At 32.7% G+C, this 20,106-nt stretch overlaps 1 protein-coding gene across 3 annotated transcripts in view; it reads left to right on the top strand.

The window, feature by feature from the left end:
- Nucleotides 1-17,131, top strand: part of LOC123537160 (uncharacterized) — a 131,788-nt gene extending 114,657 nt beyond the window's left edge. For all 3 annotated transcript variants that reach the window (XM_045320751.2, XM_045320747.2, XM_053528972.1), the window contains 9 exons: nt 3,123-3,247; nt 4,230-4,804; nt 8,424-8,477; nt 9,139-9,277; nt 10,235-10,350; nt 11,731-11,803; nt 12,229-12,437; nt 12,839-13,141; nt 16,606-17,131. In XM_045320751.2, the coding sequence (XP_045176686.2) occupies nt 3,123-3,247; nt 4,230-4,804; nt 8,424-8,477; nt 9,139-9,277; nt 10,235-10,350; nt 11,731-11,803; nt 12,229-12,437; nt 12,839-13,141; nt 16,606-16,641 (1,630 nt within the window). In that variant the 3' untranslated portion in view covers nt 16,642-17,131. The remainder of the gene's footprint in view (nt 1-3,122; nt 3,248-4,229; nt 4,805-8,423; nt 8,478-9,138; nt 9,278-10,234; nt 10,351-11,730; nt 11,804-12,228; nt 12,438-12,838; nt 13,142-16,605) is intronic.
- Nucleotides 17,132-20,106: the final 2,975 nt, after the last annotated feature.

Below are 20,106 nucleotides of genomic sequence, written 5' to 3'. Positions count from 1 at the left end.
TAAAGACTACTTATCCATAAAGAAACAAAGTCTACATAAGGTCTCTTCCGTCAGTTTTTAAATGACTACACAAAGTCTCTGTAATAGTTTTCTTTCCGAAAGGCGATGATCAATGGTGTAATATTTGCCATTTTTTCCTTGGTCAAAACAAGTAAAACTATAAATATCCAAGCAAAATTACTATTGTGTAGTGTCGTCATTGTTTTGCCATTCATCTTGCGAGTAGCAAACAGTAAACATATTCTCCTAGACCACCCCATATCAGTCACTATACAATTTTACAGATGTGTCATTGCCGTCTTGAATTTTTATCTGGTTTTCTTTTCGTAAAGTAGCAATTTCATTACTTTAAGGTTGAGTGGCATTTATGTATGGTAGAGAAAACATCTGACGTAAACTCAAAAGGAAAAAAATATGAAATAATAATAGGCTGGTTTTATGAGGCAATAAGCAGTTATTCTCCATGCAAATTAAAGTGACGAAAGACATGCCATAATACTGCTAGTTCTCGCCGCGTAATTTTCTCGTCTAAATCTTTGGTGTTTGAAACATACCTTTATTTTCTTGGAAATGACATAGTCTATCTGTCCGTAACACAGGCCCCCGAAGAATAATTTCATTATCTAGGCTTTAAGGTCATTTATATTTAATGTGTTTACTCATATAATGTGATTGTTGATTTAATCGAATGCTTTTACTGTCGCACTGCTGTGTAAAGCTTCCTTACAGCAAAAACTCATTACGTATTGAGATTGAACAACTATTGACGATATTAGATTTGTGACTGCCTATTATGATATGGCAGAAATGTTCCTTTCATTTTCTATAAGCATTTAGAAGCTAGGCAAAGTAAAGTCTGTAAATGAACTTGGACATTTTTTTATTAAGACAATGTTTATACTTAGGTGTCACTGAACAAAGTTTGCAGATCTTGATGGTGATTACAGATACCGTTTTGACACAATGTTAAAGGTGGTCAATCGTGTTTACGCAACATTTTATGACATTTTTTACTTTCTGTGTATTCTGTTTCAGATTTATTTTAATTTTGTAATTATCTCCCTTTAATATGACATTGTTCAAAAAGCTGAGTTTTTCTGTTTATTTCAGTATAATTTCTAGATTCACATTTTCATTTGATAGATATTGGGATATTTCATCAATAAAAGGGTAAGTTGTAAAACTATGTTTAGCCTCTGAATTCGTTTATTTCCAATCTATCTTTGTTGCGCATTCCAGATATGCTAAGGGAGGAAATAATATTTTTTCACGCGTGTATTTCTAATAAATTTCAGCTAAATATGTAGTTGTTAATGCAAATAACAAAATGGGTCTTATAATCTATATGAGCCGTGCCATGAGAAAACCAACATAGTGGGTTGGCGACCAGCATGGATCCAGACCAGCCTGCGCATCCGCGCAGTCTGGTCAGGATCCATGCTGTTCGCTTTCAAAGCCTATTGCAATTAGAGAAACTGTTAGCGAACAGCATGGATCCTGACCAGACTGCGCGGATGCGCAGGCTGGTCTGGATCCATGCTGGTCGCAAACCCACTATGTTGGTTTTCTCATGGCACGGCTCAATTATCATTCCTATGGCAAAAAATATTTATCAAAGTTATACTTATGCTAAAGTAACTCTACCTTGCTTGGGTACCCAGGATAGGGAAATCAGATTCTAAAACTACAGCCAGTGAAAATCTAACTTGTATTACGCGCTAAGTGTACATGATCAGAAGTTCGAACAATTCTGTTACTTGGCCAAAATCAGATTATCCACCTTTTAAATTTTGTCCAAAGTCTGATTTTCAAAATTTTATTACATACGTACATATTTAAACGTCTCGAAAGATCTACATAAATTGTGAAAAAACATTGTTTTCCATATTTTTCTTAGAAGCGATTCATAACATGAAAAATTATTCACAAATTTCAGACGGCCAAAGGTGAACAAAAAGATTTAGCAACGTATTAGACCACACTATCATACAGTTGATCATATTTTGTGTTTTATTCAACGTATACGTCGCCGGATAGTTATTGCCTGTTTTTCAAACAAAGGATATGACATTTGCAAAATCCACATGCTATTGAATCTTTGCTAAAAACGTTACTTTTTACCAGAGAAAAATGTTTAGAACGTGTATGTCTTTACAGCAAATTATAATCTATCGGGATAAAACTAATAATCGTAGCTAAGTTACCTAGTTGAAACGATAAGTATAGACACGCTGATACAATGAAAAAAAATCCACAAGGGTATTTGATTTCCGTTTGTTAGTTAAAACTAATAATCATGGCTAAGTAAGTATACCTAGTTTAAATGATAAGTTCAGGCTACCTAAAAAAACACGATGAAATGATGAAATAATCCACTAGGGATTTTTACTGGTATTTAATTTCCGTTTGTAATTTAACTCCTAATACGGTCTTGTACGATTACGAATGTGATGTTACGGAATGTGTGAATCCAGCTGTAAAATACTAATGTATTGATACTGTTCAAAGCTCTGACTCCGGCTAAATTAATTTGCTCAATATAGAGAGTTGATAGTTGCAAGAGATTGCAAATGACGTCATTAGTTTGGTTAAAGGTTCACACTTTTTGCAATATTTATTTGACCAGGTCTTGGTCTTTTTACAGTCAAAGTGTAAATATTCTTAAGAGGTTTGCTTATCCATAAGGAAACTACAAACAACTGTGTGCAGTATATTCTTAAAGGGAAATTCGATGAATTTTCCCAAGCTATAATTGTTCGCTATTATTCATCTCATAATCAGAAACAACAAATTCATTGTAAATGGTACCTGGCAATATATGAGACCGTAAAAATATATGAACACCTAAAAACAATTGAATAATTGTTTGAAATATAAGTGTGTTTGTACAATAAGAGAATTGCGAAAGATTTTATGTTATATTATGTTCGTCCAGATATAAATTGCATGGCCTTACAAAAGCCATAAAAATATCAAAGTAAAGAAAATGACACACGCAGATTACAAATATGACTAATGTTTGAAAATATACCCAACAATTAAATATAAATGATATCTATCTCCAAAAGCAGGGGTATAAAGATTTTTTCCATTTGTATTAATATTGCTTTCGCTGTTTACAGTTTGAGGGGACGAATGCTGCAGTCCCTGCACAGTCGTGCCATGCTCATATTTGTTTGTACATTGGTTATCTTGGAATGTCTCTGCGTCATGGCAGAGCTAATGGTTGATCTTCATGGAATCAGGGGTAATTATAATTACATAATTATAAAGTAATAAGGGTGTTTTAATTACATATTAAAGTGATAAGGAGTGTTTATAATTACATAAAGTGAAAAGGGGTGTTTATAATTTCATAATTACATAAAGTGATAAGGAGTGTTTACAATTACATAAAGTGATAAGGAGTGTTTATAACTACATAAAGTGATAAGGGGTGTTTATAATTACATAATTAAACAAAGTGATAAGGGGGTGTTTATAATTACATACAGTAATCAGGGGTAATTACAGTTACATAAAGTGATATTGTATTTCCTACAGTGTTTAATTTTATGTTATTTTAATAAATTCATACAGTAAAATATACAGTGTCTACTGTTACAGCTCATATGTCAGCAATTTTTCAAGAACGACAAATAATCATTTTATCAAATGTTTGAAGCCTTGGGAATGAAATAAAACCATTATATAATTTTGGTATTACGCTGCTGTGATAACATATTGATGTTGAAGTCGTTTGAAGTATCGCGTTATATTATTTCAGTAAGTGCACTATGAAAATACCCTCTATGAATTATATGTAGTTGTAAGAAAATGATGCAACTACAGATCTTTCAGTCTAGATTACATAGAAGTGTTACCAATTCCTTTTCCTGATTTTCTAAACTTCCGAACCCTTGCCTGACGGTTGCATGGCTCAATAGACCCAACGTGCGCAAAAACGCACGTCTTTTATTATAGAAAAGAATAAAGTGACGTTTGTTAACTAATGTTTATTTTTGGGTACAATATTATTAATTAACTTTATCTTTCTCTACTGACAATATGTCTGATTGTTTTAATATTTCAAATCTTTTATAACATAATTAATTCTTCAGCTATCTTCGTTTAAATAATTTTAAAATGTTTATTAGATGAAAAGAATAATGCCAAATGTTTTATTGTTTTGTTGTATTGTATTCTAAGATCACATACTCGCGTTTAAACATTTGACGTTTTAATTATAGTACGATTTGACCATGAAGAACAAGAGTTGAACCTCTTCATACAGACACTGAAGGCAGAAAATGGAGACTGTTCAACAGATCCAACCTCACTTGGTGATGTTTTAGACTTTGTTATCAATGCACATTCAAACTCTAGAAACACAACTCGATGCCATGTGCGTAAAGTCAAAAATTCTGAAAGTATAAATAAACTTGGTGATAATAATAATATTCAAAGAAGGAGAAGAAGATTTATTTACGACTTTATTGCCCATAATGACAACAAACATCAGAAAATTGGTGATGATTATAGCGTAAGGAATTATAAATCTTTCAAAAAGAGACGCTCAACAAAAGAAGGGGAACGGAAGAAAACTGACCCAAGTTTATTTGTGTTCTCTCTGCACGTTGATAAAGACAATTACTTGGTGATCTCAACATTTGACGAATTGACCAAATCAGCTTTTCAACAAACGAACTGGAGTACATATAGTTCAAAATATATTGGTTATAAGGAAGAAAATGAAAAAATCCAAACCGTATCTCACACAATCAAATACATAGGATTCTCCATTCTTTCTATGATGGTAATAGAGGTAAGTAAGTATCCCGCAAAATCAAGTATGTCAGTATATATTCCCCATGTAAGATAATTATAGAGGGTAACATTTCCCACATTAACATAATGTAGTATCTCGCACTGTCAAGTATGCATTGTTCCTTATTATGTCTGATATGGTTATAGAGGTAAATTACTACCCAACACAATCAAGTATTTATGATTCTTCATTATTTATGTTATGGTTGTAGAGGTTAATTAGTATCCTACACGATCAAGTATATATGATTTCTCATTATTTCTGTTATGGTGATGGAGGTAAACGAGTAGCGCATACAGTCAAGTACATAAGGCTCTCCATTCTTTACGTCACGACTACAGAGGTTAGTCAATATCTCATATCTCACACACTCAAGTACCCAGTATTCTTGTGTTATCTCTGACAATCAAGCATATCATTATATAACATTATATATCTAATTTAACAGGTTAACATGTTCTAACGCAATTAATAGATAAGTACATAATACATTTTAATGGTGATATAAAGCTATGTATCCCACATAAGTAAGTATTCTTTCCGTGATGGTAACAAAATACGTAAAAGAATATCCAACACAATCAGTTACATAATAATCGTAATTATTTATCTCACACATTCAAGTAGGTGTAGGGTTCTGCAGATTTACTTTCTGTGCTTACAGGTCATGTACGATGGGCGATTATACGAATGCATTAATAGTGTTTAAAAACATTTTTGCTATAAATTATTTGAATTGTCGTAAAATTTAGATCAATATAAAAGAACTCTTCGCGCACCAAAACGGTAGGTGGTCACGCTCTTTTGTTTATATAAGAGTTCCATTCGGGCAAAAATGATGGCGAATTGTTCTGCAAAGCGAATAACCAACTTTGACTTAGCATGTGTGTAAATTAATCACGACAGTTGTGCAATGTGACATTTCGGTTTAAATATGCTGTTAAGTGACATATTTGTTCAAGTTTGAAAGCGCTATTTCTCGGTGCGTACATGGTGCAAAAATGACGTCAACAAGAAATCACTAGGGTATATGTATAAATCATCATAATATATCTTATAAAACTTTCTCGACCAAATATGAAACTGAATTGTTAACATGTATATTAAAGCCCAGTCTTTGTAATATTTGATGCAGTAATAGTTTTGTAGCATCATCGCGAAATATCAAGAATCCATAATAAAGCCGAAGATACAATAATTTAGTATTGCCGGAGTTTTCGCTTGTCTTAGCATAAAGCAGAAAGCGGATCGTCTTTTATCAGTAATTTCCTCTCACAGAAGCTCTAATTGAATCTCAAACGAGTTCGTGCCTAGCATAATTGCCACATACGTCTACATTTTCATTGAAGAACACCCGCTTCGCTGTTATTATTGGACAAAAAGAATCTAACACAGAAAATAGAAAAAAATAGGAACTAACCATGTATTTATGTTTTATTTTGGGAAACTTGATCAGTACAAGAGTTGCACGAATTAAGCGGACAATCTGTAATCGAATCCTTAATAAATCTGTAAAGAGACACTTGAGAATATATATTATTCATCCAGATTGTTGCAATGTTTTCTATTATTGTTAACAAATATTTTATGCTGAAGAGAAAGATTCCGTATGTTCTAATTAAATTTAAGACAGTTCTGTGTTACCAGATTCTACAACAAATAAATTTATTTAACACTGATTTTTGAACGCATTGTGTTAAGACGATTAAGCCAATTAAAAAGATAAGAGTCATGTCCTGTATTAATTGTTAGGCTGATGATTTTAAAAAGGAGAACCTCAAGAATGATTCCACGGAGGGAGTCTGTGGGAATGTCTCAAATTTGTTTAGTTTTCATGTATAAATAGCGTTCAGTGTAGATTTAAATTTTGCTATTTTCTGATATAAAGTCAAATAAAATGTAAAGAAGCAGATATGCCTAATTTTGAGATATTTGTCGATGATAAAAGAGAACTCAAAATTTTGAAGCTATCTTTATAACATGTCCTGCAATTATTTCACGTGTAAACATTTTTGCTATTACAGTTAATCTTAAAAAAGGTTTTATCATTTCACACAACAGTCGTTGATGTATTAAGTGTCGTATACCGGACCCAGTTTTATTCTAGTTTAACACATAAATGACGTTAGTGTAACAACGTGCAGAACTATTTCATAAAGGACGACGTTTCGTGGCTTTCCTGAAGAAGCCTCATTACCTAATTTTGAACAAAGAAATTCCGAGTACATATACATTGATTTAATGTAGAAATATAAGCCTTTCTATACTGCACTTAAATGTCGATTTAATTACTGTTCTGACGCCTCCATTAGTTGATTACATGGGAACATTTCACGATCTGAAGATCTAGACAAATAAGGTGACATTTTCATTTCTCCAGACAGTCAATAAGAACAAATAGATATATCTCCTGTGATGCTAAACTAACACTCTTTAGATATTTATTGCACCTTGTCGTGATAGAAAAGTAAGTCAATGTTTTTATAGCGTTGGTAATGAGGTACTAGACTCAATAAGTAAATAATGCGGTTTCTGATAAGATGCAGTAAATATTTATATTGGGATGTTTGTTTGTTTCAGAGTTAAGTAGATCCTTTTCTCTAAATCATATACAGGAGGAAAAATGAAAATGTAAAATATGGCGATAGTTTGGTCCAACACATACCCTACTTAAGTTTTTTTTTTAATGTTAAATTTTAAAAAAGCACTGTGAATCTCTGATCCATAAAAGTACACATGGTAATAATGAGTTTATCAGGGTGTAATTTCTATTTCAATAAACAACAGGAAAGAATCGCGTCCTACAAACCTTATATAGAAAGAGATAGATTCTTTTATTTCCTCCATTCTTGAAGAGCATGCGTTACTTTCTTATTGTAACAGAAACGCTTTGCTGTTTGCATTTACTTAAATCTTATTAATTTGTTCATTTTATTAAACCAGATATAAATGTTTATATATTCGTAACTTGCCTTTATTTTGACAATATGTAAAAATAGATGTTGTCAAAATATTGACTGTTGTTGTCAATTTTATGGCGAAAATAATAGTGTCTATACACTCTGTCGTACTTAGTCTGTGTTCAGACCCTATGTTTTGTTCACAAGAGATAATTCCTGAGGCTATAAAATTTTGTATAATTATGTCCCTTTTCTTCTCAAAACATACGGATCAGAGCCAAGACTGATGAAGTCAGAATATATAAAAGAATCATTGTTTCTAAAAAAAGAAAAGATTAACTAGTCGGTAGCCAGACTATGTCGTATTTTGCGGTATACTGAAGTCACCTTAAATAAATCGTAAAAAATCAGTAATAAAATTCTGTTTGTAATATAATGCAAGTGCTTTTGAAGAAAAAAGATATTCTAGATTATACGATTTAAACTCAAGACAAGTAAACATGACGTGTTTAGAAAACAGGGTAGTTAACTCACAGTTATGACTTCTGTAAACATATTGAGTATTTATCAGCGTATTATCATTTAATGTGTATATAACATGCGAATCAAGAAACTGTAATTGTTTTGTTGTTGTTGTTGTTGTTGTTGTTTTTTACAAAAACGTTGTATGTATATTGTATTTACATAACTACCAATGCATCTTTTTCTTTCTTCAGACGTTGTTGAAGATGCTGTGTCTCGGTTGTGTTTTCTTCAGGAAGAAAATTGAAGTAAGTGAAAGCGATGATAAATGTAGCAGAATCTTGTCTAACGGTGTTTAGTTTCATTGACATGAAATATAAATTTCTGAAGAAAAAGTGTTGTTGTTTTTTTATTTTTGAAAAATGTTACGCCCAAAGAAGAATATCTGTCTATCTATTTGACAGTGTTTTTTTTCTGATCCTTTGAGATCATTAAATCCATTCAAAGTATCAGTATTGTAGAATACCGTTTAAGTCCACTGTCGGATGGGGGTGAGGGTGAGAGAGGTTACATATTTCAATGCTGTGCACCACTGTATTCCATTATGTGTTTGTTTTGTTCTTGTTGTCTATTTGTGTTACATCGTCTTTGTTTATTTGTGTGTAGTCTATTCTGTTTTGACCTTTATCACTATTTTTTAATATAATTATGAAAACAGAGTTTAATTATCTGTATTTTTATCATATGAATCGCAACTGAAAATACATATATATTATTTAGGTGATTCAAAGGTGAAAGACAAATACTTATGAAAATGATAAAAATTGTGGAAATATTTTACGCATTCCACTTTATAAACTACACTATCTTTGTCTCCTTCTAGACGTCAGTGAAATTTTCTTGTTATAGGCACAAGTCACTAGATTTACGAGTCAGCGTGTTTGTTTATCATGTACATCTACATTTTAGGTATTTGATGCTGTCATTGTATTGGTATCCTTTTTCTTAGACGTAATGTTTATCGATAGTAACTGGTACGAGTCAGGGAAAGACGCTACGTCCATTCTTGTTCTTTTGTTACCATGGAGAATTGTCCGAATAATCAACAGTAAGTACTATTCCTTTGTACAATTGAAAACAGCGTACTATATCAGTGTAATACACTGAAGAGTTATGAAATATGACAGAATTTAATGATTGAATGATTGCATAAACACATACATGAAACTTACCAGTACTTAGTTTATACTAGTTTATGATAGCTCGATTGTGATATAAGCTTGAAGCTTATTTGAATCACTCTTGTAAGTCCGCTTCCTGGAAAAAAACATTACTAATGCAATACGTGGAGGCATGGTGGTCAAACACTTAGGCGCCTTAACGGCTAGACCACCTTTCCCCTCTACCAGTGCTTGAAGCAGTTAGGACCTACTTAATTTAGTCATAATTTTTGCTTTTTATGTAAAACACAATAAAGAATATCACAGTGATATACATGCAATGAAAGCGAAAGGGTTGGCCAAACTCACCTTCTGATAGTGAAAATATGTATGAAACAGATACGATAGAAGCCCCCACTGTACACTCTAGCCTAGTTTTGTAAAGAACAGCCTTTTGTCGTAAGAATTTGATACAGTCAGACTCTAACCAAATGCGATTTGATCAATCAGATGCTTCTCAACTACTTAAATTGTTTCAAACCAAATAAATGTACAATAATCGACTAATAATGCAAAAATGGCTTTTTTAGGATAGTTTAGTTGAAAATAACATTGCCATGAAACTGTTTGTCTTACATTTAATTTTTTCTTAATTATGTTTTCAGTGAGTGAATAAAGGTCCGTTTGTTTAGGAACAAACGCTTATGAGGCACAGATAATTCAGATATAGTGTGGGTTTAAGCTGTGTACCTAGCCAGCCCTGCACTTCGGTTATAAAAATAACGGACTTCCGTTGTCATCCCTTTTAACTACATTTTTATTATTTCTTTTTCATACAAAAACTCACTTCAGGCTTTGTTAATTACATTGTTTTTATTTCTTTTTCATACAAAAACTCACTTTAGGCTTTGTGATGACCATTAACCGTAAACACTATATTCAACTGATGACCATTAAGCGATCAAAGAAAAAAATTGTGCTGAAATTGAAGAAACTGAGGCATCTCATGCTGGAAATGCGAGTAAGTTCAATCATAAACTTAAGATGGTGATATATTGACGTCGTTATTGCACTAGTGGAAGGAAATGTTTTATTTATTGTTCTGTCTGACCTTTTAGACCTCATATATTTGTCTTTATGAAGGTTCACTCTCAGTTTAAGGACACATTATTATCCATTTGGATTAGCTTTTCGGCAATGTAGAAATCAGTATGGCTTTTATAACGATACATGGCAGTTGCAGATACTTTAATGTCTCTAAATTTAGCAATTCAAAGGCTGCATTAGCCCAGTAAAAGAATGTTCTGGTAGTTTAGTTCCGCTAGTAAAATTGATAAGTAAATTTTATGTTCAGAACACAAATTCACGTAAGTAGAAAACTTATAAGGGATACACCTGTTAGTTTATTTTTGAGCACATAACTTCGTCTATATAATATAGCGTCATATTCCTGTTAAACGGAAGCTGACAGTTTACGATTATGCTTTGACTTGTCTTTATATATCACGGTGAACTGTGTAATTTACGCAACAGGTAGCGTGTTCTACATATTAAACACATCACGCTAGTGCTTTTAATTGATGCGCTGTTAAGTTGGAAGAAAATGTGTCAATATATTGTACACACTACAAGAGTATTCTTATAAATAGGTGGGAATGCAATCTAGAACTATCATTTGAAAAAAATGTATATTTGTGTTTATGTATATTTGTGGTTACAATTACTCAGCACTTTCTGATATTTGAACTGGTTACCTCAGTTTAGAGGATGCCCTATTAAAGGATTATTTTTCTCCTCTTGTTCTTTTATTTTCGCGGGGGTGTGGGGAGGGGTTGTTGTTGTTTTTTATATAAAAAAAATGTAGTACGTTTTATCTGTAAATTGATAGTCCGTGTTGTATAGAGAATATATCTTTCTGGTTAAATGATAATTCGTGATATTTTTTTCTGTCTGGCGTTGTAGCCTTGTCTATTTGTCACTTGTGCAGATCCATATATCGAACAGAAAAGTCATTATTATTTCGAGATATATTAGTTATTGTTCCAATTTCTCATCTGGATGAATGTAAAGATTACGTTTCTCCAGATTCACGATTTTGCCGACATATAAAAGACTGGTAAAACGCCTGATTTCTAAATACATCAGTGGCTAATGTTTGCAAATGGTCCATGTTCAGTTCATCGCAAGAAAGAGGGAATGAGTTAGGCTACACGATTTATTACGTTTCACTTGTTCTTTGAATTACGATTTATGACTTTCTTTGGCATATCTGTAACTATTCGGTGTAAATTTATCGCAATGAAATTAATTTGTCTCTGCTTTTTTTCTGACAAGGTGTAAATAATCATTAGGTATATTAGCTTATGTATGTTCCAGTTTGCATTTATTTATTTATTTACAGCGTGACATTGATCTACTTATTACTTTGTCCAAGGCAAAAGGGGCCTCAGATACAGAGATATTTAACTGTATATGTGAGTATTTAGTGTTTATTTCATATTAATTGTTTCTTTTATATATTTGAAAATTAAATGACAGTGCAATCTCGCTTCGTTAATATTAGTAATTGCTATTTCCCTATTTGTAGAAAATGTCTGACAATAATCATTTCTTCATATTACTCAGACACGAGTAACTAAAATTACTTTTTTGTGTCTCTTTGTTTCATAACCCGCCGTTACATTTCAAAATTGAAATACTGTTGAAAAACGGCGTTAAACCCTAAACAAACAAATTTGATTCATAAAGTCGTAGGTTAAAGTTTTCCGCGAATAAAATGTTCAGTCGTTTTTTTTTTGTTTTGATAGGAAACTGGTCCCACAAGTAATATAATTGCCTTTGGCCCTATTTGTGACTATGGTAAAGCAAATGTTTAAAGCTATGTATTTCCATTTGCTAGATGGAAAGGGCCGGGGGACAAAGTCACTGACAGCAATCACAAGTTTTGCCTCGTTGATGTTTATAAGTACACTTGGTAAGGACCCGAGTAACAAAAGCAATTGTGATGATATGTATGGCGAACTGATTAGAGACATACTTGGAGACGATGAAGAGGACGAAGATGATACAGAATTAGAGAAGACACTTACGGATACATCGAATGAAAAGGTTGCTGTTGCTGCCGTTGCTGCTGTTGCTGCTGTTGTTGTTAATGTTGTTGTTGTTGTTATAGATGATATTCAACGGTATTCAGTTCCGAAAATGTCTGTAATACAGATAACAACACTTGATGCTGTACGATTTATGCGTGTGTTGTCTTTATGCATTATCAGTTATTATAATACTTGAACATATGAATATCAACACTAGAAGTGTTTTGTGAGAAAATTATGATTTATTTTGCTGGGAGTATTTTATCACTTACAGACATCATTATGATTTTGCCTGCTTTTCTTAATATTTGAGCATTGCAATATCTTACGTTTGACAATATAACTGTATTCTTTTGAAGAGGGTAAGAAATATGTTCAGGAGTTTTTCTCCTCTAATTTTGAATTTTGATATTTCAGGATTCATACACGGATATACAGCGTGTAAACACAGAGGAAAGCTTTATAATACCGAAAGTAAACAAAAGAAAAACAACACCTGCAATAAAATCTTTAAAGTCTGATGCAAAAATAACACGACGTGTAACGTTACCAAGGCGACATAAAAGTTGTAGTGATGAAGAAAATTCCGTGTTTTATGTAAATGACGCTTACGACGTCGATGAAGATTTAAATAGCTCAATTCCGCCGTTGTATAAATATAGACGTGATGTACAAAGTTTGCCCCATATTTGCTCTTCCGTTCGTGGGAAGAATTATGTGGTAAGTCGTCATATTTCTAATATTTATTGACACCGTAATTTAGGGAGTCTTGAAAAAATGTAGTCCTAAATCTTAACAAGGTCATTAAGGCAAAAAAAACCAGTTCATATTACTGTTATTCGAAGCAAATCCTTTCTTAGATAGTAATAAATCTGGAAATTACTAATTAACTCTTTGATGGAGAAGACGCCGGATTTCTATCGTCCTATATTCCAATAATCAGAAACACCCTTCCACTAAGATCGTGGATAAATACTTTGCGGTATTTATCACCATTATGAGCAGAGTCATTTGGGATATAAAAGCAATTATGTGAATATTACATTTTAAACAGCCACTTAACAATTGTCGGTGGATAAGAATTAATGCACTGCTGTTTATTACGTATTTGTAAATTGCATACAGATCTCGTTTGATATGAGACTGACATTTAAGTTCCATTATTGCCATACAGCGTTTAAAATTGATTAATGTCTCTTATCTGTCGAGAACCTTAAAAGATTAGTAACAGACACCAATATGATTAAAATGCTAATAAGATGGATTTGATGTTTGAGATTATCTTTTCAGTTTGAACATAGGAATGTTGAAAACATTTAGGGTTAAAAGTGTGAGTGTGTCCTAAATTTTAACATAGGAATGCCAATTTAGTTAAGATGCTAACATGATAGGCTGGAAACTTGCGATTATCTCCTCGGCCTAGTCACATGAATGCCAATTTAATCAAGATGCTTGTACGATAGGCTGGAAACTTGCGATTATCTCCTCGGCCTAATCACATGAATGCCAATTTAATCAAGATGCTTGTAAGATAGACTGGAAATTTGAGATTATCTCCTCGGTCTGGTCACATGAATGCCAATTTAATTACGATGCTAATAAGATGGGTTTGAAGTCTGAGATTATCTTTTCGGTTTGAACAGCGAAATGCCAATTTAATTTAAATGTTAATAAGATGAGTTGGACGCTTGAGATTATTTTCTCAGTTTGAACATAGAATGCTTTTTTGATTAAAATGCTAATAAGATGGGCCTGTTTTTCATGTTTTCTTGCTTGAAATACAATAATAATGTATAGTTTAACAGGAAGAAGTTTCGAACTGATTGTGTACAAAATATATTATACAATAATTGTCATTATCACATATGATATTTGTCTTGACTTCGCACGCGGAGTGAAACTATTTTAATGGAAGGTTTGAATAGAATTATAGCTTTCACAGACTAATTAGACCTCAAATGGTTCTTTAAAATGTGATCTTAATATCGCGGTGGTCTTATTGTCAAGTTTCCTAACACCAAAGGTATGGACAATTTTATAAACTGTAAAACTTCGATTAAAACTTTTGATTTCAAGTAAAATTAAACAAATCATTTATAACGAATTGTTTACTTCAGAAATACTTTTGTTTAGAAATGACAAGACAGTTTATATTGACCTGAAAAATAGCATTGTTCTATTAATACAGATCATTTCCCCTAACCGATGTTACAATAAAAAAGTTTTTAAAAAGTCACACCATTAAAACAATACTTTTCAATGAAAAACTGACTGGAGATCTGCCTTTCGCTTGATAATACAATTTATTTTGTAAGAAACCTTTATCTGAATGAAAATGTCTTGTTTTTAAATTTAAAGCCGAAAACCCTAAAAGTAGCTTGCTTAGCACACATCTAATTCACCCTATCTAAGACTTTAGTTGTAACAAACATTTGCAAATCATACGCCGACTTTCATGCGGGTAAATAAGTCTTCATAAGGTGGCCGGGTGGTAAAGGTAGCCGGCTTCGAATAACTTGCACCTCGTCACTGTAGGTTCGAGAACACGCTTGGATGTGAAATTATTTCATGTAGAAAAGCCATCAAGCTGACTTACGAAAGGTCGATGGCTCTATCTTGGTGCCCGTTGTGCCCGAAAAATTGCTCGAAAAGACACCTAGACGGAAAGAGGGAAAGTCGCAATTTCACCCATAATTGTGATGGTGAGACGTTAAAGCCAGGAAAAAAAGGGATAAAAATGTCTGGAATTGCCAAAAGGATAGTTAGAAGTAATCAAACGTGCTCTGACAGCCTTCATAAGTGTCAATATGTGTTCTATCAATATGTTAATCTTTGTTTTCTGGCAAAAAGCTAAAATAATAATCGGAACATTCAAGTACTTACTTCTGTCACAAACTTTATTTCTGTCTAGACAAGGTTTCAAAATATTTTGATTAAACGTATTATGATGTTTTAGTAAATGCATGCCATTACTGTATAGGGTTGAACGGCTTGTAAGAATAGGTCTACATTGCATTTTCTTCGAAGTTTCTTTTGTCATGCTCACAGTACTCGTACATTGAAAAAAGAAATTGTTGTGATACATTACCGTGTTTCTGAGGAAAAATAGTCTGCTTGTGGTTCTGGTACAGTGTTTAGTAATTTGGTTTAACTCATAAAGTGTACCATACGTTATGTTGTTTTAGTGCGATACACAAAGAAATTTTAAATGCCAGTCATCAAATAATCACCTTAATCTTTCCCTTGGAGATTGAGTAAATTTGAAAAAAAGGACAAAATATGATAAATGTGTTCTCTCGGAAGATAAAATGGAATTGCTTCGATTGTTTTCAATGGAGTTAAAGCAATTTTCTGTTTAAGCTAAAGAAAAATTATGGACATAGAGCATTCCTTTACTAAAGCATACCAACTACATTGTATAATAGGACAGTATCTATATCACCATTAATGTTACTGTGGAAATGCTCTACGGCCTGGAGATAAAGCAATTTAGTTACTACCGATATATTCAAACAGAAAATTGAGCAGATCATTACGTTGAATCTGTCCGAATGACGTCACCATTTATCTTCCGTAGAGCTGGTCGAACAAAGTAGTATGAAAATATCATTTTTGTAGAAACATGGAAATAGTGCGTTATAAGACTCACACGTATATGTTGCAAATTAGTATCACGTTATTACTGAAGATTAAATGTAGTTAACCGAAAACTGTAAACTCGTGCAATTATGAAAGGACACAATTGATCAATGATTTTAATCAAGAGTCCCTGAAACCATATACTATCGGTTACTTTAAATCATTTATCATTTGGTAAAAAAGAAAACAACCAGAAGAAAATCTTGTGTTACATTCTCGGCGGTGAAATAAATGTTTATATGCGTTAGATTTTCAGACATTCAACTTACTTAGACAATTTCTTTTTGATTTCAAATGGGAGAACTGAAACACATTTTACCTCTTGATATTATAATGTTTCCCGGAATAGACTTATTTCGCCATTCTCGACCATACCAATTATAAATAAAGCAATGACATGTGACTAATGCCCCAGTCATGTATGTTAATGCAAGACGTGTTAAACCATCGTTTACAATTAAAAGTAAACTAGAAATAAAGATGGAAGAGTTATTATTTATTTATTTACCTATAAAACAGTTATAAACGTTTTCTTTTGCTTTCAGACTTTTGAAGTAACGACGCAAGTGACGTACTTATAGAAGAAGATGAACTTCAAGAAAACTCTGCTACAGTAACGACATGAATAATTCCTTTGTAGATTTGCTGGTATTTAGAACAAAGACCAACATAGTGATTAACATTGACAAGAACAAAAATTAACAAGAACATTGTGTTTAGTAAACAGAAGAATTTTCAATATTTTTATACCGTGCCTTTTCTTTAACCATGTAGTTTCTTCAGGTTAAACTCTTATTTGGAATATACATCAATTTTTCTTTACATTTTTAAGTGGTATTCTATAGACAATTTATCTGCATTTTTTTTAGAAAATGGCTAAAGTGTTAAGGTGTGTTCATGTCGGAAAAGAACATGCATGTAAAGAACTATGTTTAACCATTAAAGTAAGATGTACTTACCCGTTTCCTATAATTTTGTTAAAAATGGCATTATGTACTTTTTATAAGACTGTATTATGTTATATTGTGTTGTACATATATGATTAGACGAAAATACAATAGTAGTATTTGAGTTAAATTGATTTAATTACAGGCGAACAAAAATATGTCAGTTTTACGGATATTAGCTTAGAACTAGATACAGAAGTGTTTTCGAGAACAATACAAAACTGGCGTTACTGAAATAATGCAGCATTATCAATGTGACAAGATTTTTGCTGATTCATCGTCAACATGTCCGTTTGTTTGTTTTCTCGGAGTTTAAAACAACAAGGGCAAGGACTAAATAAGAATATTTTTTCACATGTTGATGGTAGAGCTTCGGGTGCGGGATGTCGTGGTTTCGCTACCTGGCCTGGAAATACCAAAGACATGAAAGGTGTTACTGGTACTTTCTTCCCTTGGCGCTTAGCATTAAGAGGATAGTACTAGGACTTGTCGGCTTGGTGGCAGTATAATGTGAGTGGATGGGGTATCATGACAGGTGTCTACGGTGTGATAATCCAGTGAGGCAGCACTATAATGTGAAGATTCAAAATGAAATGTATATATGGCCAAACAAAGTCTAATGTTAGCACGTCCAAAATAAGTTAGTTTTGATCCTAGATAAATGCCATATATTATCTAGATGAAACAGTATTAAACTTTCTATTAAACCATTTCTTTTATTTACATTTTTGTACGCACATAGTACAGAAATGCATGACAAGCAAATGACAATAAGTGCAGACTTTAAATTTCAATTCACTTGTCTTTCGTTATCAAATGTACATGCAAATCAATACATATGACAATCATGAACCTAAAGTGCAACGTCCTGGGAGAGGACTGAAATGTGTTTATTATTCAGAGGCAGTTGAGATGTTAATATACTCAGATTATGGATCTATGAAAATATAATCTGAAAAGTAGATGCCCTCTTGTTCCCAATTTGAAACTCACAGTTGAGGTTTGATTGTAAGCATTGAGTAGCTTACTCATGTAAAGGTTCATAGTTACTAAGATGAAAGGTGTCTCATTATACCGATAAGTATAGGGTGCCTTTTAACTTTTTGAATAATTTTGAAAGCCTTTCCCATACAAAATATTATGATTTTGTCGAAATACCACCAAAAGAACAAACAAGAGATATAATGCGTATAGTATGACGGACGTTGTCAAAGAGCTTTAAAATTCCACCAACAAAACACGTAATCGAATATATATTGCTTTGTAAAATTCATTTCTCTGATAGTCGATTACAGTCATCTTTTTCACAATAAAAATTCAATTATTTATTAACACTACCATACATTTCTTTTTATGATCTTAAGGTAATAGTCAAAGTTATTTTTTCAAACAAAGGAAAACGCATCTTAGAAATCTATAATTTAATTAATATGTCCCTATATGTCCCTATAAAATGCTGTTTTCTTTCTGAAGTAAAATAAATTAACCAGTTATTTCTGCAAACCCATTGTTTGCATGTGAAAGAAGTCGTAAAGTAAATGATAAACAGAAGTTCGGTGCCGTTGCTTAGGTTAGTTACTATTATTGAGGTCAAACTCATAACACAAACGAAAAATAATTCTAGAGTATTTTAAGAAACTGCCATGATGTTAGGAAATATGTGAATCCGACCAGTTCTGAATTTTGATAAAGGATGGGAACTGGCGGAAATGATGTTATAACGTCTCGTGTGGGTGTTTCTTTAAAATGGCTGGAATCCTTAGTTTCTAGACTTGAATGTTTTCCTTAATGGACGGCACATTTAGAAAGTAACCTCCTGCTCTCTAAGTACGTATATATATGCTATAATGTTACATTATTAAGTATGGTTTCAATCTCTGGTGCCAGCTAAATTTGTTTACTCAGCAGATATCTAAAGTTTCTAAACAGGTTCGAACGACGTTGACTTTTGTTGACTTTTACACATTTCTTCATAAGAAAAGAAAACCCAAAGTCGTTTGTACATGACAATACTTGATATCAAGCAAAAACAAAAAATATATATATATAAGTTGGCTTAATTCTCAAGCAAAGTGTTAGTTATATGCGTTTTAAATCAAGAAAACAATGTACACAGACAACAATATCTTCATCTGATTTTGTAGGATTGTTTATTATAGTGTCGACAACAATTTGGACATTGATGACACCTTTGCCTTGTATACATCAAGTTCTTTTCTTCCAAGCACCAAGCCGGAAGGCAGACGGTACCATTCTATAATGTGTATTTGATTTTCTTCCACATACATGTACATTGTTATTATTGTTATTATTGTTATTATATAGTTTGCTCTTTAGGGGAGACCTAATTCCCGGATGGGGGATTGGGGTGAGTGCTTGAATTTTTCTTGGAGCATTGCTTTGTCTAAAAGTCAGGAGGGGTGGGTCTGAATAAAGGCTGAATGAAATGCTTTTTGGTAATACATAAATTAACATAAGGGTATTTGAAATGAACAAAATTAATTAACACATATCAACTTTATAAAGATACTTTTGAGGGGCAATATACATGTAATTCTATTCGTATTATTGTTCCGAAATACATATCTCTGAGTCGCATTCCATGTATATTTAAAAACTTTTCGAAGTATCATAATACAACTAACAGAAGAGAAAGTAGTTTGGAATTATCATTTGAGCCGCGCCATGAGAAAACCAACATAGTGGGTATGCGACCAGCATGGATCTAGACAAGCCTGCGCATCCGCGCAGTCTGGTCAGGCTCCATGCTGTTCGCTTTTAAAGCCTATTGGAATTGGAGAAACTGTTAGCGAACAGCATGGATCCTGACCAGACTGCGCGGATGCGCAGGCTGGTCTGGATCCATGCTGGTCGCATACCCACTATGTTGGTTTTCCCATGGCACGGCTCATTTATTTAATGCTGTACTAGTTTGACCTCTACCAAGTATTCATAAAGAGAATCACACATTTGAAGAATTTTCATGCATAAGAATTATACATTATATGCAAATTTTATGGGAACTTTTAAATTTGTCTATCATCAAAACAATCCCTGAAAACATCTTTTGGAAGATTAGAATGCAACATAGCAACATAA

This window comes from Mercenaria mercenaria, chromosome 17 (assembly GCF_021730395.1).
Source record: "Mercenaria mercenaria strain notata chromosome 17, MADL_Memer_1, whole genome shotgun sequence".
NCBI classification, from domain to species: domain Eukaryota; kingdom Metazoa; phylum Mollusca; class Bivalvia; order Venerida; family Veneridae; genus Mercenaria; species Mercenaria mercenaria.
The sequence above is the reverse complement of the archived record's forward strand: the minus strand, read 5'-3'. Positions and strand labels throughout refer to the sequence as shown.